The sequence below is a fragment of the Galeopterus variegatus genome, unplaced genomic scaffold, assembly GCF_000696425.1.
Source record: "Galeopterus variegatus unplaced genomic scaffold, G_variegatus-3.0.2 Scaffold2664, whole genome shotgun sequence".
Lineage (NCBI taxonomy): Eukaryota > Metazoa > Chordata > Mammalia > Dermoptera > Cynocephalidae > Galeopterus > Galeopterus variegatus.
In genome coordinates, this window is record NW_007728775.1 from 81997 (window position 1) to 107282 (window position 25286).

Sequence of the window (25286 nt, forward strand, 5' to 3'; positions counted from 1 at the left end):
CTAGGTGTTAAAGACATTCTTTGGGGAAATGAGACTTTTGCTAGTTAATATCAAACTGTGTCTCTGGTTGCAGGTACTTTATTTTTTCTTTCAGTTCTGTGTTGGATTATTTGCTGTTCCCACCATTTAAATTCTGCGCCAGAACTAATTTGTTGTCCTTTGCTTACTTCTAAAATGGGGGAACTTCCTGTGGGGACCAATACTTGAGCTCTGTGGTTGAGTTAAATTGCTGCTTTGATGCTGATTCCCTAGGGAAGACTTTTTGTGCAGCTCAGGTTTTAATGGTTGACTTTATAGGTACTTCCGGATCTGGTGAAATCTGGTGCACCTGGGTTGTGTAGAAACACTGGTCTGGGACTGAGTCTTTTCATCAAACTGTACCCCATGCAATTCAATATTCCTGACCAGTCTCCTGAGTGGTCCTGCGCTGATTGGGGGGCAGATCAGCTGTCTTTGCTGTGCTCCAGTGTGCCCCAGTGGACCCGTCTCCCCCACTGCCCGTGCTGCAGACACTTCCCATGGGATGGGCCGTGGTCCAGTCCCTTGAGGACTCACTAGCCTCTGGGTGGCTCTTTTTTCAGTTGTTGTTGCTCCTCGGTCCTATGTGGGTCCATGGGAACTCTGTTGGTGATACTGCTGGTCTGGGGGCCACCAAGGCCCTCTTCTACCCTGCTGCCTCCAAGCAACTTCATCCAAAGGGCACAGCTGTGGCTTTTGCCAGCTCCCGCTCCATGCACTCAGCAGCTCTAGCCTTAAAGCGGCTACGGCATGAAACAGTTGAAGTGGTATTTTCTTTCTCTCATAGTGGCTTCTCCTGCCTTCACGCACTCCATAGGTCTCTCCTCCCCTTCCCCTGAGCTCTAGCAGTCCCAGCTTGGCTGTCATTGCTTTTTAATAGTTGTAAATTGGTTGATTTATGGGAGAGAGTGATGCTGGGGACTGTCGATTCCGCCATCTTGAGTGGAAGCCCCTTGTTTTCTTTTTAAATCATCCAGTTTCAGGTATTTTATTATAAGCAACAGATATGGACTAATACACCCAGTTAAAAGAAAGAGACTGTTAGGCTGGATTAAAAAAGCAAGCCCCAACTATATGCTGACTATAAGAAAACTACTTTAGATATAAAAATACAAATAGGGTAAAGCTAAAGGGATAGAAAATTACATATTGTGATAACACTAATCTAAAAAAGCTGAAATGGATCTATTAATATCAGATAAAGTATATTTCAGGATAAAGAATGTTACTAGGGATAAAGAGGGTTATTACATAATGATAAATATGCCAATTCATTAAGAGAACATAACAACCCTGAAAACCTAACAATTTAACAATCCTAACACATAATAACAGCCTCAAAATACATGAAGCAAAAACTGATAGAACCACAAAAAGGAACAGATAAATCCACAATTGTAGTTGAAAATTTTAATGCCCCTCTCTCAGTAATTAATGACATAAGTAGACATCAGTAGGATATAGAAGACTTGAACAACACTATCAACAAACCTGACATAATAGCATCAGAATATACATTCTTTTTTTTTTTTTTTTTTTCCCTTTTTGTCTTTTTTCTTGACCGGCAACGGATCGCAGCCCTCAGTGTTGCCCCCGTACCGGACCGGGACCGGCTACGGGATCGCAACCCTCGGTGTTGCTCCCGTGCCTCGCTCAGCCAGTGAGCGGCCGGTCTGTATGTGGGATCCAAACCCTCGGCTGGAGCGCCTCCACGCTTCCCAAGCGGCGCACTATAGCAGTGCGCCACCGGGCCGGCCCCCAGAATATACATTCTTTTCAAGTGCACAAATTCTGGGTCATAAAATTATTGTTGGTGGGCTGGCCCGTGGCTCACTCGGGAGAGTGCGGTGCTGGGAGCACCAAGGCCGTGGGTTTGGATCCTATATAGGGATGGCCGGTGCACTCACTGGCTGAGCGTGGTGCTGACCACACCATGCTGAGGGTTGCAATCCCCTCACCAGTCAAAAAAAAAAAAAAATATTGTCAATGAATTTTAAAGTTTACAAGTCATACAAATTATGTTTTCTGACCACTATGGAACTGAAATAGTAGTCAATGTAGAAAGATTTCTGGAAAGTCCCCAAATATTTGGAAACTAAATAATACACTTCTTTTTTTTTTTTTTTCGTGTCCGGCAACGGACCGCAACCCCCTTTCTGGTGGGGGCTCAACTTCAAAGCTTTTCACCTCCTCCCCCTCCACCCCCAGGGACCTGGGCTCAGGCATATGTAGAGTCCCGTGCTTGTCTCCAAATACCTTCTTGAAGGGATAAAGCTTCTTGTCCAGTTCTGAATCGAGTGGCAGTTTTTCAGTCTTTTGGGGATGCAGAAGATGGAAACTCCCAGAATTTAAGGTATGGCATGTGGATGGGAAGTTTTTGTTAAAACTCTGGTCAGCTGTCCCTTCCCCCATGAAAATATGTGAAAAACACATTTATTTGAATGTTTAGATCTGAAATCACTTAAGGGAACGTAAAAACATACCACATATAACTTGGTGTACTAATAAACTCACCTTTAGTACTTTGATGAAGACTGAGGGAGAAACAGATATTTTTGGGGGTGAAGCATTTACTAACACTGGAAATTCTGTGTTGCCTTTTGGGAGGTGAGACCCAGATAAAAGAGGGGGGACTCTGGGCTTTTTTCTACCCTGGGCCTGGATGTGGTTGGGGGATGATCAGTGGCTTGCTAGTCAATTTCTGTTCCCTTTTTAAAGAGCCCTCCCTCTTCCCATTAAAATCTCAGGTATTTTCAGGCCGGCCCGTGGCTCGCTCGGGAGAGTGCGGTGCTGATCACACCAAGGCCGCGGGTTCGGATCCTATATAGGGATGGCCGGTTGGCTCACTGGCTGAGTGTGGTGTTGACAACATCAAGCCAAGGGTTGAGATCCCCTTACCGGTCATCTTAAAAAAAAAAAAAAACTCAGGTATTTTCATTTTTCTCTTAAACTTCATGTTCCGACATCCAGAACAATGTGCCCCTGGGAGAGGATAGGTGAACCATGAATTTGGTAGATTTGGGGGCTGCTATGGACTGAATTGTGTCCCCAAATTCATATGTTGAAGCTCTAACCCCCAATGTGACTGTAATTAAAGATAGGACCTATAAAGAGGTTCAATAAAGTCATAAGGGTGGAGCCCTGATCTGATAGGATTAGTGTTCTTACAAGAAGAGACACCAGAGGGCTGGCTCCACTCATCCCCTGGCACACACAGAGGAAAGGCCATGTGAGGGTGCAGTGAGACGGCAGCCAGGAGAGCCTCATCAGAATCGAACAGGCAGCACCTTGGTTCTGGACTGCCCAGCCTCCAGACCATGAAAAATAAATTTCTACTGTTTAAGCACCAGTCTATGGTATTTTATCATGGCAGCCCAAGCCAACTAAGACAGGGGCTTCGGTGGCTTTTAGGCTCCTCCCTGCTCCCAACACTGTTCGTCCCAGTTCCCAGAGGGGCTGGGATCAAGACAGCTCCTGTTAGGCTCATGCTGTAGGGGAGCAACAGGACCCGTGACCCCCAGTACAGCCATTTCCTGCCTTGCCTGCTAGACCAAAGGGCTCGCTCTTCACAAGGCTGTGCCTGACCTAGAATAAGTCAGCACCAAAACCAGTGCAAATACAGATTCTGGGTGTCCAACCTGGGTACCCAACTTTCCTCCTCTTGCCTTAGATCCACTTCTTGGTAACCCCCTATCTCTGGAGTACACAATGAGGCAGGAGACCTAGTTTGGGGGTCCCCTGAGCCACCACTTGAGTGGGGAGAGGAGCCTGTGGTTGACACTGTCTTATTGTATCACCCTGTCCAGGCTTTTTACACTTTCTGTGATTCATACTTCAAATACACACATCCATAAAACCCAGATCCCCGAGGGTCAGTGAGTTCTGGAATCCCAGCTGGAACACCTGCCCGGCATCCCCTTGCTCTCCTAACTCTTCCCCTTCCCTGAGGGGGACAAGACACCCATCCAGGGAAGGGATCTTTGGTGGGAGCAGAGGGGACGGATGTGATCCCAGCTGTGCAGCAAGAGGCATCAGTGTGGATCTCAGCCATGGGCGTGACTGATAAAAGGTAGAGGTTTTCCTTTTGGAGATGACGGAAATGTTCTGGAATTGATTATAGTGATGATTGCACAAGTCATCTAAAAACCACTTTGAATAAGTGAATTGTATGGTTTGTGAATTCTATGTATTTCAACAAAGCTGATAGCAAACAACACAACAGGGCTGTGTTAATGACAATCAGGATAAAGTCTAACAGCAAAGCATGCTGGGCAACTGCAGCTGATGCGGGGCCTGACTCCCTACCGCCAGCCTGGGCTGCCACAGCTTCCTGAGCATCTGTAGTCAACAGAGCACGTGCAAAAGGCCACTCACCTTGCCAGGTGCCCTGGCCTATGAATTATTATGAATTGCACCTTCTTCTGAGCCCTTATCTGCCTGGCGATGTACAATGGTACTAATAAGTCTCCTGTTTCATTCTCACAGCAGCCCAATGAGGCCCTGTAATTATTTCCACTTAGATGAAGAATCTGAGGCTTGGGGAGATACTCTCCCAGTGCACTGAGTGGAGAGTGGTGGAGATAGGATCAGACCCAGATCTGTTACTCTAGAGCGTTTTGGTTTGGGGAGCCTCGTGAGGCGCCTCTGGCCCTGCCCACCCCGGCCTGCCCCAGGCTCAGCTGGCTCAGCTGGCTCAGCTGGCTGCAGCCCCAACTTGAGTGGTGTCAGCAGCACACCCCACCCCTGTGGCCATGTCACATCTCCTGGCTAGGCCGTGGTGTGAAGAACAGTGGCCTCTGCCTCCCCTCTCTGCCTGCTGGGCTGGGAGGGTGTCTTGTCTTAGTCCATTTTGTGCTGCTATAACAGAATACCACAGACTGGGCAATTTATAAAGAAATTTATTTCTCACGGTTCTGGAGGCTGGGAAGTCCGATACCAAGGTGCCAGCATCTGGCAAGGGCCTTCCTGCTGCGTCGTCCCATGGTGGAAGGTGGAAGGGCAAGAGAGAGCACAAGAGCAAGAAAGGGAGCCAGAGGGGCTGAACTCACCTTTATCACAGGCTCCTGCTCCTGCGATGACGTTACTGATCCATTCATAGGGTGGAGCTCTGATGGCCTAAACACCTGCCATTAGGCACCACCTCCCAGCACTGCTGCACTGGGGATTAAGTTTCCACATTCAAATCATAGCAGGGGCTTCCCCAGGTATCGTGAAGGCTTGATCTGAGGCTGTTGTGGGCCCCAGCTGACCTGCAGCCTTGGCCCTCCTCAGGCCATGCTGACCTGCTACTCAGCTGCCTAGGCCACAAGGCCTGGCTAACAGGTCAGATGACACCTGCCTCCAGTCAGGCCAAGGAAATATGACACCTCGGTGCTCTGTCCTGGCTTCTCGTTCTTCCTGACCAGGAGCTGAGGGAGAAATGACAGGTTCCTCAGGCTCTCATGAGGGCCCTGGTGACTGAACTTCCAGCATAGTCCGCACCGAGCGTTTTCTGCACTAAGCACCTTCTACACTAGGTCTTGTCAGCAAAAAAAGAGGAAGCAGTTTCAGGGTGTCATCATGGCTCCTGGATCCCTAAATGTCCATCTCCTGTGCCCTTGATGGACTGGGTCTAGGTGACTGGGTCAAGGGTCTTGGGAGTCTTGCCACTCCCTCTTATCCTGCCCAAGCCCCAAGTGCCTGCCCAGGCTGTTTCCTTCACCAGCTGGATGGGCCTTGGAGAGGTCAGGCAGGCTGGGGGTGAGGGCAGCTGCCCAGCCTGTCCCCCTGCTTTGGACTAGTCAGTGGTGCCAAGACCTTGGGTCCATAGCTAACCAATGTAGACAGGTTCAGCAGGCCCTCCACAGCCAAACTGCAGGCCTGGGGCTGTGCCCCTAACTGTGGTCCCCTTATCCCATTTGCTTCTAGAAACTTCTTTGCATGGGCCTGTAGCCTCTGGGGACCACAGCAACTTTGCTGACCAATTTAGGATCCGAGCTCCATCCAGGCTGCTGCCATTGTCCTGCAAAGCCCAAGGCCTTTTATTAAGAAGCCTACTGTACAACACCTCCTTTTGGGGGAGGGAGGGTTCCAGGGGGAGTAGTGGGCAGAGGCTGGGATCTCTGGAGTCACACAGATCCAGGTTCCAATCCCAGCTCCACCCCTTACTCGCTGTGCTGAGCTGAGTGGTATCTCTTCTGAGCTTAGTGTTATCTCATCTGTAAAATGGGGATAATCCTGTGTAATGGAGTAAATAAAATGTGTACACATAAAGCACAGTCTTGCAGGAGGTGCTCAGTAATGTCACCCTCACCTCCCACTCCTGCTCCTTTGTTCCTGCTGGCTGCTGCACTGTGACCAGTGGGACAACCCCCTCCCCACACCCCACCTCAGCTCCACTTGAGGGCTGTTAGAAGCATTACCAGGGATGACCACCAGGTGGTGCCCACTCCAGCTCCCCACCCAGGGCTGCTGCTTGCGGACCTTTGTGGATTCCCTAAATCTACTTTTATGGTTTACTGTTTTTATTTTGGATTAAGAGGTGGCATAATAATCCAGGCAGGAAGAGCGCTTGCCTGTTCTTCTCCTTCTCCCCATGGCAGTGGGCTTCCTGCAGTGCCTGAGGCCACACCCTCCTGGTGGCCAACTCTGTCCCCAGCTTCTAGTGCTAACATGGCCTCCAGCTAGTGCTGGCAGGCTGAGAAGCCCTGGCCCAAGGGTGGAGAACAGACCCCACCAGTCCAGGCCACTTCTCTGAGACCCCATCCCTGCTGAGTCAAATGCAGACCCACAGCCCCTGGCACAGCCAAATCTGTAGGTAAGTGAGCGACAGTTTGCTTACCTGACTGTGGGTTTGACTGGTTCGTTCTGTCCAGGTGTCAGGAAGACAAGTGAAGATGTCTACAAATGTGTCTCATCCTGCCCAAGGATTTTGAGGATTTCTTGTGGACCCCACCAGTGGCCAGGGGCACCCAGCCCTCTTTCCCCAACTTTAGTTTGTCCTTGGCCAGTACAATGTTCTACACAGTTGGCCTTACAAGCAGGGCTGACTGCAGCTGGGCCCAAGCAGCAGGGGAGAAATAGGCTGTGGTGCCTAGTGAGAGAACCCACCTGGGAGCAGCAGAGCAGGCAGGGGCTGGAGGTTAGGCCTACACTGCTCTCCAAGTGTGATACTAGAAGCTCCTGGGCCAGCTGTCAAATGCAGAGTCCCAGGCCCCAGTGGCAAGTTGAGGGGGGCAGTTTGCACACTCGGGATTGAGGACTTCTGGTCTGTGATGCTGGGTGGGAGCCGGCCCTTCCTGTTTCTCCCCCACCTGCAGTACTGATGGCAGCCTGAGGGTCCCCTTCTTCCCCAGGACAGGGGCTGCCCTTTTTCCCTCGCTTCTCCGAGATTACTGGTTAAGAGGGCATAGGAAGGAGGGGGACAATGGGCAAATGACCCTCCCCACCCCAGGAGACCTCTGGCCACAAGGATGTGGGGCCCTGGGGGAGGTGAGGCAGCCCTGAGGGACCCTGAACAGCTTCCAGACCGCAAGGCACCCCCAGCCTCCCTCAGGGCCGGCTGGGGAGGCGAGGGGTTTGGGTTTCAGCCACTCGGCTAGAGGTAGGTTGCAATCGATTGTCACCTGGTGGTGCCTGGGAGGCAGTGCAGTTCTGGCGGTTGAAGGCAGATTCTGGGCCCAGGGGAGGTGATTCTGAAGAGCCTTGGGACACCCAGGTCCTGTCCCAGAGCCAAGGGTGCCAGCCTCCCTGTCCCCTCCCCCTTCTTCCCTAGAACCAGCAGTGGCTGCATCCACATCAAAGAAAAAAGACATTTCAGGGGCTGATTCATTTTTCTCAAAACATGTTTATTTACCATTCCTCTCAGTACATCTTTGAGCACCTTTGCCAGAATCTCTCAGGAATGTGTAGCATCCCCACCTCGCACTCCATGCCCTCCCTAGGCCTTGGCGATGAGGCCCCTCACAGCTTGTGCAATGGTGTCCTTGTCGATGCCAAACATCTTCAGCAGCTCAGCTGGCTTCCCACTTCTCGGTACCTGGCCAACAGCCAAGCGGGTGACAGTGATGCCAGGCTCACCCACTACTGCTGTGGACACAGCCTCTCCTATGCCACCTGGGTAAAGGAAAGGAGGTGAGTCAGATGGTACGGGCTCAGGGTGAGCCACTCTTTGCCAGTCTGAGTTTATTCCCTTCTCAAGAGTGGCAAAGATTGCTTACATACCACCTGGAGCTTCTACTCTGGAGCCAGAGCAGACATCACGAATCAATCACAGTAATGGTTATTGACATCAGCCAAAATCTGGACTCTAAATTTTTTTTTTAACACCATCCTCTGGGCAGCCACCAGCAGACTATCACCTGCACTTGACCCCCGAGCCTAAGCCTGTCTTTTCCCCAGGGGCCTTGGAGTAGGGGGTGGTGTGTACTTGTGGAGGCTGCTTTGTGAGGGACTCATAAAAGACAAATTCAGCACTGCTGTCCCAGTCTGATTCTGCACAACAGCCTCAACCGTAAGCTACTTCTGGGACTCAATCTGCCTATCCCACTCCTAGCAGTGAGGTTGGAATCCTTGCTGGCTTCCTGGGTGTTAGGGGCAGGTGGGTCCCCATGCCAAGCCTGAGGCCTAGTAAGAGGCCATGTCCCAGCTGCTCTGAGGGACAGCTCTGGGTTTTCTGGGCCACTGCTGCCCTTCTGGAGCTCAGATCAAGTGGACACCCCCCCAGCCTAAATGTCCCAGGCCCACATTACCTTCGTAATAGTGGTCCTCCACTGTGAGGATTCTGCCCTTGGTGGCCCGGGCACTCTCAAGAATAAGCTTTCTGTCCAGAGGTTTGATGGTGAAGGGGTCCAGCACGCGGATGTTGATCTTCTCTGTAAGAGGAGAGAACACAGGGGCATGGCTGAGGGGTCTGCCCTGCCCAGGGTGGGGATGTCCTGGAAGTAGTCACATAGCTAAGGGCTCAGTTTGCATGCCTGTCCCTGTCCTGGGGAGAACCAGTTGTCCTCTCGTGCCCACTGATGAGCTCGTGCTTGCCAGAACCCCCCCCTTTCCCTTACTGCCTAGGCTAGGGGAGCTCAGCAAGCTGCGGGGCCTGCAGACGGTCCAAGAACACTGAACACCAAGTGGCATGTGTGGATCCTGCACAGCCTCCCCTCACCTTCCCACGATGCCTTTGAAGATAATGGGGAAGGAAGCCAGAGATAAGGCAAGGGTTTATGGGGAGAGGGAGAGGAGATGTAGCTGCAGGCAGAAGGGTGTTAGAGGGCTAGGTGAAGACCCAGCAGAATGACCTTCTCAAAGGACAAATCCAAGCCTGCCATGCCACGCTGAAAGCCCACCCCCTGGAACTCACCCTGCCTGGGGCTTCCCTGGCTTCTCCCGCCCCATCTTGCACCAGCCCTTCCTGCTCCGGCCTCTCTCCAACTCCCCTGAACTCTGCACATGCCACTCCTGTCTGCACGTCTCTTTGCTTACCAGCTCCTATTCACTCTGAGGTCACTTTCCTAAGGATGCCATGCTCGCCCTCTCCTTTGTGGCACAGCAATGCTGAGATATGACATCTGTTGGGTGATTCTGTTGGGAGCTAATGCCTGTCTCCCCTATGTCATCAATAGCTGACGTTTGCGAACTCGCAGCAGCAGCAGTAGTAATAATATCTTACTTAATCCTCAGGACTGCCCCATGGGGAAGGTCTAGTATCTCCATTTTACAGATGGGGAAACTGAGATATGGTGATGGCGAATAACTTACTTAACTAGTGTCTGTGTCATGATTCCAGCCCCATCGCAGGCTCCAGGGCCTCTGATCTGACCACCATGCTCTAAGGCCATGGGGCAGGGACTGTGGCCACCACAGCCCCAGGACTCAGACTCAGCATCACGCCGGGCACGGCACAGGTACTCAAAGTGCGGCTTTAGTTTGTATTACCATTGTGTGATTTGGTGAATTCCCTCCCACTCCCAAGACCAAGCGTGCTGTTGGCACTCCATCTATGACTTTTCAGGTCCCTCTTTTCTTACCTTTCTTCAGCAGCTCGGCAGCAGCCAAGGCCTCGTGCAGGGTCACCCCCGCCCCGATCACGGTCACCTGGTCATCCTTGCTCTTCAGGACCACCTGGGAGTGACACAGGGGGCCAGTGAAGCTTGGGGACTGGGGACCACTGCTGGAGGTTGCCACAGGGAGGGTCTGGGCCCGTTCTGCAGGGTCTCGCTGGGGCATGAACTGCACTGACCTTGGCTTGTCCGACCTGGAAATCCTCATTGCTGTTATAGATGATGGCACTTTCGGGGCGGCTGGTCCGGATGAAACAGATGCCCTGGGACCGGAAAAGATAAACTGAGGAATACAGGAGGTAGCACACCCCACCTCAGAAAGCAGTCTTTCTAGAGAGGCCACCCCTTCCCACATGCAGGCCTCCTCCACCCTGTCGCCCCCATGAGGTGTCTCTGTAAGTCACTCCATCTCGTCTACTCTAGCAGGGAAAAAGGACTTGCCTGCCCTCAGCAGCCTCCACCTCCCTAAACACTCCTGCTGTGAGCCACCCACTGACTGGCAGCCACACAAAGGCAGAGTCTTCCCAGGGACAGCTCCAGTGGGGCCACCTCCCCAGAGTGCTTCAGGCAGGCCCCTGCCCTCAGCAGAGGAACAGGCTCCATGGGGCACTTGGCCTACGGCTGTGGCTCTTGATCTGGACCACGTGGCTCAGCTCATTCTTCTCCTGTCTTGGAGAATCTAACTCAGAGAAGGCAAATAGGTGTCAGCTGCCACACTGGCAGAGGCTGTCAGGACTCTCAGTGGGGACAGTGCCGAGGTCCATTGGCAAGGGCCGCTGTGTATTTCGTTTTTCCTGCTCTACCTTCTACAAGCTACACAAGTATGAAGGGCAAGGTCAGGAACCACCACTCTGCAGCAGCCAGCGACCAGCTATGTTCCTCCATGCTGGCCTCCTCTCTTGCCCTTTGGGAAGAGCCAGCTGCCAGCACGACTAAGAATAGCCATGTGACCAACCTTTGTATTGGCTGCTAATTCCACTGCCTTCTCCGTAGACACTCCATCACTTGGGTAAAAGACAGTTGACGTGGGGACCGACCGGAACATGGCCAGGTCTTCCAGGGCCATCTGAGAGGGCCCGTCTTCCCCTGGGGTGTGGGAAAGGCTAAGCTGAAATATGGACCGAGATCCTGGCCCCAACCCCCTCCTCACCCCTCCTCATCCAAGTCAGGGGACATTGTAGGTATAAACACCCTGACTGAACTCACCGATGGACACGCCACAGTGGGAGCCACTGAGGTTGATGTTGCTCTCGGAGATGGCTGCCATTCGAATCTGGTCGAAGGCCCGCGTGAAGAAGGCTGCGAAAGTGCTGCAGAAGGGCACCGTCCTGTTGCGTGTGGCACAGCCCACAGCGATACTCACCTGGGGGCAGGTGGGGCAGGGTCAGCCCCGAAGAGGCAGCAGAGGGTGGCCACAGGGCCCAGGACCCCTCTGGAGGCCCCCTCTCGGGGGTGGAGGATTCTGGAATCCTAGTATCTGTTAATTCTCCTCCTCTCATGCAAGGGATTTCTGTGCACCCACGGACTCTGCAACGTTTCTGAACACCAAATTCCTTCAACTTGAAATAACCATTTCAAAAACTCTCTTAAAATTATTTTCCTTTGGAACATCTTTTTCTAGCAATAAGTAAACCCTTTCAAAGAGAAAGCTAGAGCTTGTGCACAGATTGTCATCCTTCTTGGGCTTCTGAACGTCCCCCCCACCCCCACTGCCTCATCTCCCTCCCCAGCCCCCCAAGGCCTCTGCCAACACCAGCCATCCCAACCACTCCTCTCAGGTCTGAGGGCAGCAGCTTCAAGCTTGCTGGGGCTTCAGGTCCTAAATCCCTCACCCAGAAGCACGGAGTGCAGTTATCGGTTCCAAACCAGCTGTCCCCCCATGGCTCTGAAACCTGCCAGCTGACATGAACCCTCTTTCTCTGTCCCTAGGGGCCTGCAAACCAGGCTGGGTCCCTGGGCCACGAGGAGGGGATATTTTGAAAAACAGGACGTGACAGTGTTTCTCATTTCACAACCTCAGTTCCTGACAAGAGGCTGCTTTCAACTGTGCACGTCAGGGGCCCAGAGTTCCTTCATCTCTGCATCCCCCCAGGGTGGCAGGGGCCAGGGCCTTGTGCATAACAGGGGCTCAGCAGACCTTGGCTGGTAAACGCATCACAGCTCAGCCTCCTGGCAGCACCTGCCCGCCACCTGGATGGCCCTTCACCCCAGAGAGATCCCACTTACCACCATGCCTGGTCTACACGCAGGTCTTCTGAGTGCTCTTGCAGCCCCGTTCAGCTCCCCTGTTCGCACACTCACCCAGTACATCTGAACCTGGGCATAGCCTTTCCAGAACTGTGACTACTCAAGGCTAAGGGTCAATGCTGGGTCCTAGCTGTTACTGTGGTCTCCCTGGGCTGGCCCACAGCAGGCACCTGGCATTGCCAATGTGGCTGCCTACAGGAGCAGGAAGGCTTCAGCCCTGCCCCCTGGACCTCAGCTCTGCAGCTGTGGCTGGACCTGTGCCCATCAGCCCATTCCTGGCACCCACCATGTTCTGCTCAGCAATGTAGCACTCAATGAAGCGGTCAGGGTGCTCCTTTTTGAAGATGTCCGAGAAGGTAGAATTCTTGGTGTCCCCATCCAGGGCGATGACACGGTCACTGGCATGGCCCAGCTTGGCTAGGGCCTGCCCATAGGCCTTGCGGGTGGCTATCTGTGGGGAGGACAGCTCTGAGTACCTCTGAGGGCATGTGCATAGCTGCAGCCTGGAGCCCTGCTTGCCTGTGGGGGCCACAGCTTTCAGGGAGAAGGATAAAAACAGGGGTGGAAAAAGGAAGCCCAACATAGGACCTGTGGGAACTTTCAGCTCCTGTAAAGATGCCAACGACTATGGGGAATGTCTTGGGCATCTCTGCAACCCTTTGCTCCATATAACCTCACAGCCCTGCTGTATGGAACCTCATAGCCCAGCTGTGAGCCATGTGAGCTGCAAAAGATATCCTAACAATCCCGATTTCCCCACTCCCTGTGAGAGAGTCTGTGAGCTCACTACCCCACTTTGCATGGAATACAGAGAGCCTGGGAGTCAGAAAGCCTGCTGCAGCCTGCACTGATGGGTTCATCTAGGGGAGGGCCCTGGACCAAGACCACCCTGCCTAGTCTTTACCAGACTATGTGGGAGTCCTGGGCTCAGGCCAAGGGGCCTCATGGACCAGGGATGCAAGGACTTGGGAGTCCTGGGCTTTGATCCCAGTTCTGCCAATAGCTTGCAGGGCAAGTCCCTTGAACTCTTTGAGCCCCTGTAGGTAAATAATTGCAGAGCTGCTATTCTCATGAGGGAACTGACAGGAGCAACACCTGGTTCCCTCACTCTAAAATAATCCCTCTCCTCCCTGTACCAGGCCTCCAGAGGGCACATCTTAGCCAACCAGCCTCGGGGAGCCAGAGAACCATGGCAGCCCCATCCCCAGCTAGTCCAGAAAAGTAATGCACCACTTTGTACTTTGTCTCCAACTTTGTAGCTGGGTGGGGTGGGCATGCGAATGTTGGTGATGTCCACTGAGGGGGCATCCTCCTGCGGGGGCGTTGCCAGGATCTTCTTTTTGCTCTGGATTTGGCTGTAGATCTCCTGGATGATCTGATCTGCCATGTTTTTGGGGAGGGGCTTCCCATGCCAAAACTCCTTATCTTCTACCCCTGCAGGTACGACACAGGAGGGCAGAGGGACAGGTAAGACGGAAACTCTCAGAGGGCCAGGAAGCTACTCCAAGGAGCCCGGCCCTCCACCTGTCCCTTCACCAGGGAGGAGCCCTCTCAGCAGTGAAAGGAAAGGAGGGATGTAGTAAACAGGACAGTCACAAGCCCGCCACTCAGTAAATCCTGCCTGGTCCTCCAGGAGGTCAGAGCTGAGTGGGAAGGGAACGGGCATGGCAAATGTGTGCTGCTGAGCATGCCGCCCATCCCCTTCTCCCTTGTGTCCCCTCCCTGCAAGGCTGCACAGAGAGGGGTCTGCTGTAGAAGTCACAGACTCAGCAGACTCAGTTTGCCACTGGGTTGGGAGGGACCCTGGCCATCAGAAGGGGAAGCTGAGGCTCAGAACAGGGCGAGTACTGCCAAGTCACTGCTGAATCTGTGAGCAGTGGAGTGGCGTCTATAAGCAGCCAGGCATGCCCATTGTGTGGGGACCAGCAAGGCTTAACATCCCTCTCCCCCAAGGTCACTTCAAATATCACCATGGCCTGGGCAAAGCCAAGGACAGACCAACCCTCCCAGGCAGCACCCAGTACAAACATCTAGATGGTCAGAGCCATGTAGCAGCACTGAGGCCATGACAATATCCCAGAGTCATCTCCTTGATGTCCACCCCTCCTGGCTCTGCCTCACCATCTCTTAGAGTGTCCTCATACACCGAGTCCATGCTGCCATGACCCTGGGGCGGGCAGGTGGGTAGCCAGGGGGCATCTGGCACAGAGAAGTCAACCCAGAGCCTCAAATCAGGCCCCCTAGTGCCACAGACATCCTCTGTCCTTGGGCAAGTCCCTGACCACTGCTAGCCCCATTTTCCCATCTTTAAAACGGGCGTAGGCCATCCCAGGCCCAGGGCTCTGGATCCCACACTTGGGTGCCAGGGAGTGGCTTTGCCTGCATCACTCAAGCCTGGTGCAGGACCCACCTTCCAAACACTCCTGGGCTCTCAGCCCACACTGTCCCATTGCTGAAGAAGTACCCTGCTCACTGCCTAGTGGGGAACCTGGGTCTTTCCAGGCTCCGCCGGGGGTTTGTGTTGAATCTTCAGCTCAAAGCAGACAGCTCTGCAAAGTGCCAGCCAGGGTGGGGGTTTAGGGGACTGTCTTACTCGCTGTTCTCTTTACCCACAGGCCCTCCACAAGTCCCTCCTACCCTCTCCTGGCTATACGTGCCCCTCATGAGCCAGCCTGACCTGGGTTCAAATCCTGACTCAGCCATGTGGACGACTGAGTCACCTCTGGGAACACAGCACCCCCTGCTCCCATTACCAGAGCCCAATGCTCTCAGTGACCAGCCAAGGGCTGGCACTTTCCCAGACACAAGGGTCTCAGAGCTGGGCAGCCACCTACTCCCTCAGTCAGTCACAGGGCCCAGTCCTGGGGGTGGCGGGAGGGAGGGAGGCTCACACATACAGACCCGAGATCCCTCGGCCCTTGAAGGTCTTGGCAATGATGGCTGTTGGCTGGTGCTTGACCTGGCCAAAGGCCTTACACAGCTCCTCCACGCTATGTCCATCCACGATGACAGCGTGCCAGCTGGGGACAGAGGGGGCAGAGGGTGAGGGGCAATGCTAGGTACCAGAGTGCCCTGAGGAGCCTCCCAGGGCAAAGCCTGGCTGGGCATCTGAGGGTCTGCCCAGCACACAGCTGCGACCTGAGCCTAAAACATTCCTGCTTCCAATTTGGGTTTTATTTTTTCTTTTCTCTCTTTTCCACATTATTTTACTTCCTTTTGTTTGTCTTTGAACAGATTCCCTCCTCTTTCATAAGTAATTGCAAGCTTAGTTCATTTATTGTTTCTTGCATTCCTGATCTGTTCATTTCCTACTGAAAGCTGTTCGGGGGACGACGCACTGGTTTGGAATCTGTCTATTAGACTCTTGATGAATTTTTTGGCCCAATTTTTGTCTGGGGAACACATTCGATCACTCCATAGACGCTAGATGTGGTGCTGGAAACTCTTATAAAACGAATCATGTTGTCAAACATATATGGAGAAGGAGCTGGGGCAGGACAACCTTTCTCTGTAAAAGCAACCCTTTTGGGGGCTCTTTCTGGCACCATAATAGTAATAAAAGTAGCAGCTAACATGTGCTGAGTGTTCACTCTGTGCAGGCGCTGGGCCAAGCACCACACATATTAACCCATTAAAGCCTCACAGTCTACGGGGTGGGTGCTGTTGCTGTCCCTGCCTCACAGACCCAAAAACAGACATGAAGGTGGAGTAACCTGCCCGAGGTCACAAAGTCAGTGGTGGAGCCAGGACTCAAGGAATCTGGCTTCAGAGCCACAAGGTTGTGGACGCGGGTCCCAGGGGCACTGCTGGGGTTATGCTCCAAGTCCCCAGGCCAATGTGGTTTGGGGGAGGCCCTTGGGTGGCTATTTCCTCATCTGTTCAACAGAGAAAATACTTGCCCCCTTCATCCTCTCCCTTTATAAGGTCAGTCATCAGAAATGACAGACCTGAGTCTGCTGTGTTACTGCTGGGCAGCCTTGATGTTCCCGTCAGTTCAGTGTCATCACAGCCCGGACTCATCTACAGAGGGCCGCCTTGGAGGCCTGACCTGCACAGCCCCAGTCCTACTTGCCTCCCTGCCCAGAGGCCTCTACTCCACAGCTCCTCTGCCAGTGTGGAGCCTGGGGCTCTGGGTTCCTTGCAGTCCTAGCTGCAGAGCAGCTTGTATTTGGGGCTGAGGATGGAGACATCGAGGTGAGAGACCCTCTGGCTGACACTCACCCAGACTGACCTGCCTACTGTGTAACCCTTGGCTCAGAATTCAAAATTTGTCACGACCCAAGGGCACGTCTGGAAACCCTATGTCCCACTTCCCTAGGACAGAGGGAGCCACTCCTCCTCCCCAGGCTGGCTGGGGCTGGGCACAGGAGGCCCAAAGCCAGGCATTCTTCAGCCTCATCGGGTTAGCCATGTTCACACCTGCGCATCCTCCTCGCCCAGCAACAAATTGAGGCCATGTGAGATAACATATGTGGAAACTCAGAATTTTCATGCCACGCAACCACGTAAACAGAGACTTGCTTAGAACCAGGCCTCAGTCCACAAGGCCATGGGGGTGACCTGTGTCACTAAGTCCAAAAGCCCAATGTTTAAAACTATGAATCAAAACACTAAAGCAGAGAGGCCTTTAGATGGGGCTTATTAGCCTGCCGGCTCAGCTCCTGCATCTGCAAAGCTTCTATCATGGATGACTCTCCATGCTGTGATCACGCTCAGTCCCCACCTCATACGTACCCAAAGGCCTCGCAGCGCTTCTGGTAGATGTCCACCTGGTGCTGCAGCGGGGTTGGGTCACTCTGGCCCAGGCGGTTGATGTCAAGAACGGCAACAAGGTTGTCCAGCTTATAGATGCCGGCAAAGGCCATGGCCTCCCACACAGAGCCCTCTGATAGCTCCCCATCTCCCAGCAAGCAGTAGACTCTGTAGCTGTGGACAGAGGGTGGGTCAGAGGCTGGTCCCCCTCATCTGACCTGTCAGGCTCCCATCCCTCCCCTCCTGCGGAGCCTGCTCTCTGGGTAAAGGAACAGCCACCCTTGGACGTGCAGAGCAGACAGCATTTGCATGGAAGGGGCAATCGCACCCCCAACCCACGTCCACACCCTATGACAAATGGCTGTGCAGGAGGCTGTCAGGAGCCCCAGAAAGAAGCACTGGCTGTGAAGAGACAGAGCACTAAGATGAAAAGGGTCTGGCCATAAGATCAGAAAAACAGGCGTTGTTGGAGCGAGAGGAAAATGAGGAAGTATGGATGAATGTGCACCACCTGGTGAGCCCCCATACTAAGATGAAAAGGGTCTGGCCATAAGATCAGAAAAACAGGCATTGTTGGAGCGAGAGGAAAATGAGGAAGTATGGATGAATGTGCACCACCTGGTGAGCCCCCACAAGAACAGGAATGTGGGAGAGCTGTGGGGGGAATGGGAGCCTTGGGAACCACCTCCTCTTGTACTTGGAGGAGCTGGGCTGGGGAGGCCGTGATGCACACCAGGCAGCATCCTGGAGCAAGAGGCTGCAGGTGGGAGGATGAGCACTGCTGAGGGCCTGAGGACCAGAAGCCTCACAGGATGGGCTCTTCCTGGGGCTCACGGCTGGCCTTGCTCCCAATACTGTAGGGGGCCTGGCCCCTTCACCCCCGCAAGGGCCTTCTCCTCCCCTCAACATAGGCAACCACGATCTTTTCAAAGGCAGCATGACATGGTAAAAAGAGAACTGAACTGGGGATAAATTACCCAGCAAACGGAACCTTTCCTGGCCCCAGGGGAGTGCAGAGCAAAGGGAGACCAATTCAGGGACTCTGACCCCAGCCCTGGGGAATGAGGCTGGTGCCTGGTCAGGCTCAGAGGGGACACAGCTGCCCTCCTGCTGCAGGAAAAGGCCCCCGGCCCAGCCACAGGCTCAGCAGTCCGGGCCTCCAGGTCTCCTTGCGGTAGGGCCGAGCAGGGAGGCAGGAGGAAGAGGCTGGGACAGGAAGCCATGCAGCTGTCAGCATGACTCAGCACTTCCACAGTCCACCAGGCCAGGGAGGGTGCCCTGCAGCCTCTTGCTGCCTGTTGCTTCTCTTCTGCGGCCTCCACCAGGCCAGCCACTTGTTCGCTGGCCAGGAGGACAAGGTCTCAGAGCCCACACTAAAAAGAGGCCCCGGGCTTTTCTGAAACTGAGGCCTGTCCCCAAGCTTGTCTCCTCTCTCTCCGCTGCAGGTTGTGAGGGGGCCCAGGTCTGGCACAGCAGCTCTGAAAAGGACCACCATCTGGTGGGGCTGAGCCAGAGGCCTGTAAAGAACTTGACTTCCCCAGAAAGGGATTCCAGGGAAGTAGACTGGCTGCTGTTCCAAGCCCACAACCAATTCCAGGGAAGTGGAACTGCAGCTAAGAGTGCAGGCCCAGCATAGCTCTGGGCTTCAAGACTGGGAACAAGACTGGCCATGAGGGCCAATAGCCTCAGGTCAGGAGGGCATCCCAAGGAGACTCCAGAGAAGTGCCTGTGAACAGCAAAGGGGCCTACGGAAGCCTGGGATAACCCTGAGGCTTTGTGTTCTATTGCCTGAGCTGTTAGACTTAGGGGTGGGGGGCTGCAAATGTCCAGTCAGGAACATGAAGAGAAGGACCCTTAAATAGGAGGTCAAGGCTGTTGCAGAACTGTTGGGAAACCACCTTACATTTCCAATGGAGGACTGGCTAAATGAGTTACAGCATGTCCAAAAACAAAACATTATTGCAATCATTAAAACTAGCTCTCAAGGGCCGGCCCCGTGGCGCACTCGGGAGAGTGCGGCGCTGGGAGCACAGTGGCGCTCCCACCGTGGGTTTGGATCCTATACAGGGATAGCCAGTGCACTCACTGGCTGAGCGCGGTGCGGGTGACATCAGGCCAAGGGTTGCGATCCCCTTACCGGTCACAAAAAGGACAAAAAACCCACCCCCCCCAAAACAAAAACAAACAAACAAACAAAACTAGCTCTCAACAGTTAACTTGGTGAGAAAATTCTCATGATACAATGTTTAGTTTCTTTAAAAAGCTGAATATAAAGTATTACAGGTTTACAAGTTTGTAAGTTTTCTTCCATAACATGGAGGAAATACAATATAGTTAGACTTAAATAGGGGGGTGTTAAGAATAAGGCAAGTGTTCATTTCTTTTTAATAACACTATATTTTTCAAATGAGATGGCAGAGAGAAATGGTGATGGAGCCTGATCTGCTCTGTCAGGACGCCACTGCCATGTGCCTGGTTCACCCAATAACCGTGGCCCCCTCCCCCGGGTACAGTTCAAGGACCTAGGACTCTGCCAACCCTGGCCTCAAGCCACTTGGCCTCTGGGAACCCAGCTAAACCCCTTCTCCCTACACTGGCTTGTTCCATTATGTTTGGGTCAGGAAATGACCTTTCATAGGGAATTATTTCAAGCAAATGTAGGGAATAATTATCTCACATCTCTGGTTCTGTGCCAAGTAAAATGCTCTTAAACATACATCCCATTCTTTGGGACTCTCTCTCTTTACTTCATGGTGAATCGCTTCTGGGTGTAGCTGAGCCTGGCCCAAAGCTCAACCAGGGACTGAAAGCAAACGCTGTGCTGACAGGTGACGCTGCCCTGAGGGGGTTTGGAAGGAGCTGTGAGGCCTCCTGTCTCAGGAGCACCTTCACCTGGGGAAGGGCTTGCACACAGTAGGTGCTCCCTGCAGCCATCTGTCCTCAGAGGGCCCACAGTCACCCTCACACCCCACTTGCCTGCCAGCCCCATGGAAGCCCTCGCTGCAGCCCTTCTCCTGAATGGGGGTCAACTGTAGGGCAGTGGGGAAGCCACCAGCTGCAGACCAGGCTCCATGGGCTCTCCTCTAGGAAGCTTCCCGCCTCTCACTGAGCAGCTGGGATTCTGAATATTGACTCTGGATCCACGACCTGGGTTCAAACCTTGCCTCCATCACTGACCAAATGACCTTGGTAAGCACCTTACTTTGGCTTCCTCGTCTGCAGGAGGAACAGCTGTGCTTATACCACTACCCAGCTCACAGAGGGCACATCAACGTGAAACTCAATAAAACACGTGAGTACGAGCACAGGGCCTGGCCCCCAAATGGTAAAGGAATGAAGGAAATGCTCTGACAAGCGGTTAATTCTTAACAGCCTGCAACCCCTGCCCCCCAGCCAAATTTGGAGTCAGCAGACAGCCTTGTGGCTGATATCTGTCTCGGGGGCGGTGGGGGGCTCTCCTGCAAACTGCCTGGTGCTGGAGCAACAAACCTGGTCAGGCTGCTCACCCACCCTCTGCAGGTTCAATCTCTCAAATGTCTGTTTCTTCCCAGGCTGACAGGAGTAGCTCAGGGGTGCCCCAGAACTCTCCAGAACATATAACCCTCCCCTTTCCCAAGATAAAAGGCTGGCTTAGGTCCAGGCTCCTGATGCCTAGTCAGACATGGGGGTCGGGGGTGGGTCCTTCTGACTCTCTTGGGGTCCAGGCACTGGGCTTGGGGGCAACACAGGAGCTCCTCAGCCAAACTGCTCTGGCTGAAGAGCACATGGTTAGGAGCATGTGCTCTGGGTGTCAACCCGGCCCCACCAGTCACTACTGAGGGATTCTAGGCAGGTCCCATAGCTCTTGGTGGGTCTTTGTGAGGACAAAATAGGCCACACGTACATGTTACTTAGCTCCAGCCAGGCAAGAGGAGGTGCCAGGGGTGGTGGTGAACCACGGGCCACCGAGGACCCCTCCCGAAACCATAGAGGATGTGGGTGGGAAGCAGGGGTGTTACCTGGCTTTGTCGAAGTATTTGCCTGTGTAGGCCATCCCACAAGCAGCCCCGAGACCCTGGCCCAGGGAGCCAGTGGCCACGTCAGTGAAAGCTTGTTTCTGTCATAACAGAGGGCACAGTTACTCACTCATGGGGGATCCTGGCCTCATCAGCCACAGGAGCCAGGGCAGTCCCACACCCCCACCTAGGCCCAGTGAGCCCCTCACTGCAGAAGGCCCTGCCCCAGGGCAGCCTCCCCCAGGGTGCTACCTCTTATTCACATACTGTAGCCCCCCTTATCCCTGGGGATATGCTGCAAGACTCCCAATGGATGCCTCAAACAGGAACTCTAGCCAAGGAACGCTGGGGTCACCTTTCCACTTAAAGGAAGCACTTTATAGCTTCTCTCAGGCATATCTGAATTGTCACCTCTTGTGCTAGGGGCCACTGTTAAGTAGTATGTGGCAACTTGAACACAAGCACTGTGATACAGTGACAGCTGATCTGATAACCCAGACTGATGCTGAGGGACAACAGGCAGGTAGTGTAGACAGGGTGGATAGGCTGCACAAAGGGATGATTCAAATCCCCGGCAGGAGCAAGCTGGATGGCACCAGATTTCATCACGCTACTTGGATCAGTGCACAATTTAAAACTTATGAATTGTTTATTTCATCTAATAGTTTTGGACCGTGGTTGGCCGTCGGTAACTGAAACTGTGGAAGGTGAAACCTCGGATAAGGGGGGACTACTGTACTAAGTGGTGGTGGGCATGTGGGTTCAAATCCCACCTCTGCCCACTAGTGAGCTGTATGGCTACAAGCCAAGGACTAAACCTCTCTTGGCCTCAGTTCCCACCTCATCCACCTCATAAAGTGGCTGGGAGAACTCATGACAAAATTGACATAGAACATTTGGCCCTGGTGGGTACCCAGACCATGGTGACAGTTTTCGTGGTACCCATGAACTGCAAACATTTGCAAGAATGCCAGCTGGCACCCTTAGGAGAAAACTAGGTCCCTTCCCTGGGCACAACCAGCATCCTGCTGCCACCCCTTATGGATTCCCCAGTGAACCTCTCTTCCCGAGCTGTTCTATCTGGCCAGGGGGTCCAGTGGGGAAGGAAAGCTTGGGGAGATGCCCTCCCTGAAGTCGACCCAGAATACCCTTGGCTGGGCCTCAAAAGGCCCTGCCCTTCACCACTAGCTAGGGGTGAATATGACGTGCACGAAAACGCTGGCTCCTTTTTTCCTCCCCTCAATGCCCTCCTCTGCCTCTCCACACCTTCAGCTTCTCAGTGGGCAGTCCCCTTGTCCCCTTCCTGCATGCCAGGGAGACTCCTGGCATGTGTGCTTACCGGGACAGGGTGCCCGTCCAGATCAGAGCTGATCTTCCTCAGGTTCAGCAGCTCTGCCTCGGGCAGGAAGCCAGCTTCAGCCCAGACTGCGTACAGGATGGGAGCTGCGTGGCCCTGCCGGGAGATGGCAGTAGAGAGAGTCAGATGGGGATCTGATATTTGGGGCTGTTCCCACTGCACATTGAACCCTGCGGCCTAGCCGAGCCGGCCAGCCTGGGTATCCATTTCAGGAGGGAAGCAAGTGAAGGCTACTTCTCCCCTTTCATCCCTCTCCAGCCTCCTGGTTTTCAGCCCACAATTCCCACAGCTAAGGCTGGGCATGCACTAAGACAGGTGCAGGGGGCACAGCTGCGAGACCAGATGAGGCCAAAACCCCAGCAGGCAGCCAGCCACCCTAATCTCTGGCTGCTAGCATGCGGACAGACTTGGACCAACTTCTAAGTTCAAAAGCCTGCCCCGAGAGACCAGAGGCCACTGAGCCAGGCCTGAGTACAGGTGGATTTCAGGGGTTTGTGGCTGCAATTCTCACCCGGGAGGGGTAGGACAGGGTGTCCCATCCAAAATCTTGCTGCAGTGTACCAGCACTCCTGAGGGAGCTGGCCAGAGCCCCGAGAGGGCCGGCGCCAGGCAGAAAGACACAGGCAGAAAGCCACAAAGCTGTAACCCCAAACCTAGATTCCAGTCCTGCCTGTCAACACCCAAATTGGGCAAATCATCCAACAGATGGTTTCCATTGTCTCCTGCCCCATTCCCTTGGGTTAGAGCCTTGTTAACGTGCTTGGGCTCTCAGGAAGAGCACCCCACTGATTCAGCCATGTATTCCTTAACCAGCGGGGTCAGCACAGAGCCAACACTGAGGCAGGGGCCAGGGAAAGCGGGTGAAGGCACCGGGAGGGGTGGGCCCGGGTTGGGCCCAGGCTGGGCTTAGAGTGCGGATAGGTCTCCTCAGAGACGGCTCACCATTCCAGGGCTATGTGACCCCAGCCCCAGGCGAAGGGCAGCTGCGCTCTTACCTTGGAGAGCACGAAGCGGTCATTGTGAGGGTTCCGGGGGTCCTGGGACTTGTAGCGCATGGTATGGAAAAAGAGAACAGCCATGATCTCGGCAGCGCTGCAGCATGACGTGGGGTGTCTGTGGCCCAGGAGAGAAGACACGTGCATCGTGGCCCTGGAGCCCTGACCTCCAGTGCTCACCCTGGGCCCATGTACAGGGAGCTGGGGGTGCAGGTCCCAAGGAGTCAGGTGCTCCTGTCTCCTGGGACAACGGCTTGGGGATCGTGCCAGTTAGCAGGTGTTGGGGGTTGTCATACCTGCCCAGGGGCACCATCTCAGATGGTCAGAATCATGGCTGGACTAGAGTAAGAAGGAAGAAGGGGCCCAGGAGAGATCAAGCACAGAAGAACCAGCACAAGGCCGGCGCTATGTCTAGGGGCAGCTAGTGTCAGGTGCAGCTCAGTCCCCACCTTGTGCTCCTAGCAGGGTCGAAGGCCTTAGCAGCTGAGGAGTCATGGCACCTCCACGACTGACCAATGAGCCTACCCCGACAGGCTGCCCAGGACTTCGCCCACTTGTGGGGCACCCTGCCCTCCCTGCACCCCAGGGCGCTGGTCCTCTGAGACCCTGGGGCAGGGGTAAGGGACTGAGGCTCACAGAGTTACCACAAACCTCTCATCTCCATATGGGGTTGGTAGCCTGAAAACCGGACTTTGGGCTTTACAATCTCAGCACTGGGCTACTACTTAGCTTTTTATTTATTTATTTATTTATCTTTTCCTTTTTGTCTTTTTTCGTGACCGGTAATGGGATCGCAACCCTCAGTGTCGTGCCCGTACTGCGACTGGCAACGGGATTGCAACCCTCGGTATTGCGCCCGCACCGCGCTCAACCAGTGAGCGGACCGGTCTCTATATGGGATCTGAACCCTCGGCAGGAGCGCCGCACTCTACCAAGTGCACCACCGGGCTGGCCCTTACTTAGCTTTTTAAATGGGCACTTAGAGGGCTGGCACAGCAACTTGGAACCATGCTTTCATATAGAATTTTAAAAACAAGACACACAATCTCATCTTCTTCAATGGCTACAATAATGTAAAAACAAAAACCCCTTCTGCCTGTAGACAAGAGCTGAGAGGCAAACAAAATCAAGAACCTGTCTTGCCAGTCCTGGGGCGGGGAGTCAAGGATCCCCCCCTTTTAGACTCCCATGGTGCAATGCCTGGCTAGCCCCGAAGCCCTGTGGTCCACACAGCTGTATTAAGATGTCAGCTTTGGGGCACATGCTTCCTGGCTGCTGCCCCCCCACCCCATGCAGCTTAGCTCGGCCCTCTGACACTGCTCTTTGAGGTTCTTCACACTAAAGCATGCCTGATGCCAAACCCAAGGGCACATGCAACATAAGGGGTTCACGCCAGCTTCCCTTCTCCCCTTCCAGTTGGCGCCCCCACTGGGTTAGAGGTGAGTCACTCCCAGCGCAGAGGCGTTAGTACAGAAATCCAGAACTGTCCATGCTGGTTTAGTATCCACATTCCCAGCACACAATTATCTCATACTTAACCATTTCTATGAACTCCTGGTCATGGGGAAAAGACACTACACCTGAAAGAGGGAGGTGAGGACATGTAAACGAGAAACCCTTTTCTGCCTGGCAGGGATGCTAATCCCTTGCTCCCAGTGCCAACTTCAACTGGAAGGACAACCCAATTAACACTGGTCAGGCTGACCTCTTGCCCTTCCTACCTCCAAGGGCAGCCCATCCCTGAGGAACTCCGTTTCAAAAGTCATGGCCACACTAGGAGGAAGCGACAGCGGGAGAAGGATGTGGGTGGACAGTGGGCCAAACTGCTCCAAGGAGAAAGAAGTAAAGCAGGTGCAGGGGCTCCACCTGCCCGTCCACCTTGTGACCC

The 25286-nt window shown here is 53.8% G+C and overlaps 1 protein-coding gene across 1 annotated transcript; it reads right to left on the reverse strand.

The window, feature by feature from the left end:
- Positions 1-7823: 7823 nt before the first annotated feature.
- Positions 7824-23516, reverse strand: TKT (transketolase). Its single transcript, XM_008582530.1, has 13 exons — positions 23399-23516; positions 22386-22499; positions 21050-21147; positions 17034-17225; positions 15201-15319; positions 13540-13733; positions 12586-12750; positions 11259-11415; positions 11008-11138; positions 10232-10315; positions 10020-10113; positions 8748-8870; positions 7824-8112 (listed from the first exon to the last, which is right to left on the reverse strand). The coding sequence occupies exons 1-13, from the start codon at positions 23480-23482 to the stop codon at positions 7937-7939; spliced, it is 1731 nt and encodes a 576-aa protein (XP_008580752.1). The 5' UTR covers positions 23483-23516; the 3' UTR covers positions 7824-7936.
- Positions 23517-25286: the final 1770 nt, after the last annotated feature.

Excerpts from the sequence above, each read along its gene's own strand:
- TKT (XM_008582530.1), bottom strand. The coding sequence starts at position 23,482 with ATGGCTGTTCTCTTTTTCCATACCATGCGCTACAAGTCCCAGGACCCC. Across the intron at positions 11,416-12,585 it reads ACATTGCTGAGCAGAACATG|GTGAGTATCGCTGTGGGCTG; the intron begins GTGGGTGCCAGG and ends ACCTGCCCCCAG. Across the intron at positions 11,139-11,258 it reads CCACTGTGGCGTGTCCATCG|GGGAAGACGGGCCCTCTCAG; the intron begins GTGAGTTCAGTC and ends CCCACACCCCAG.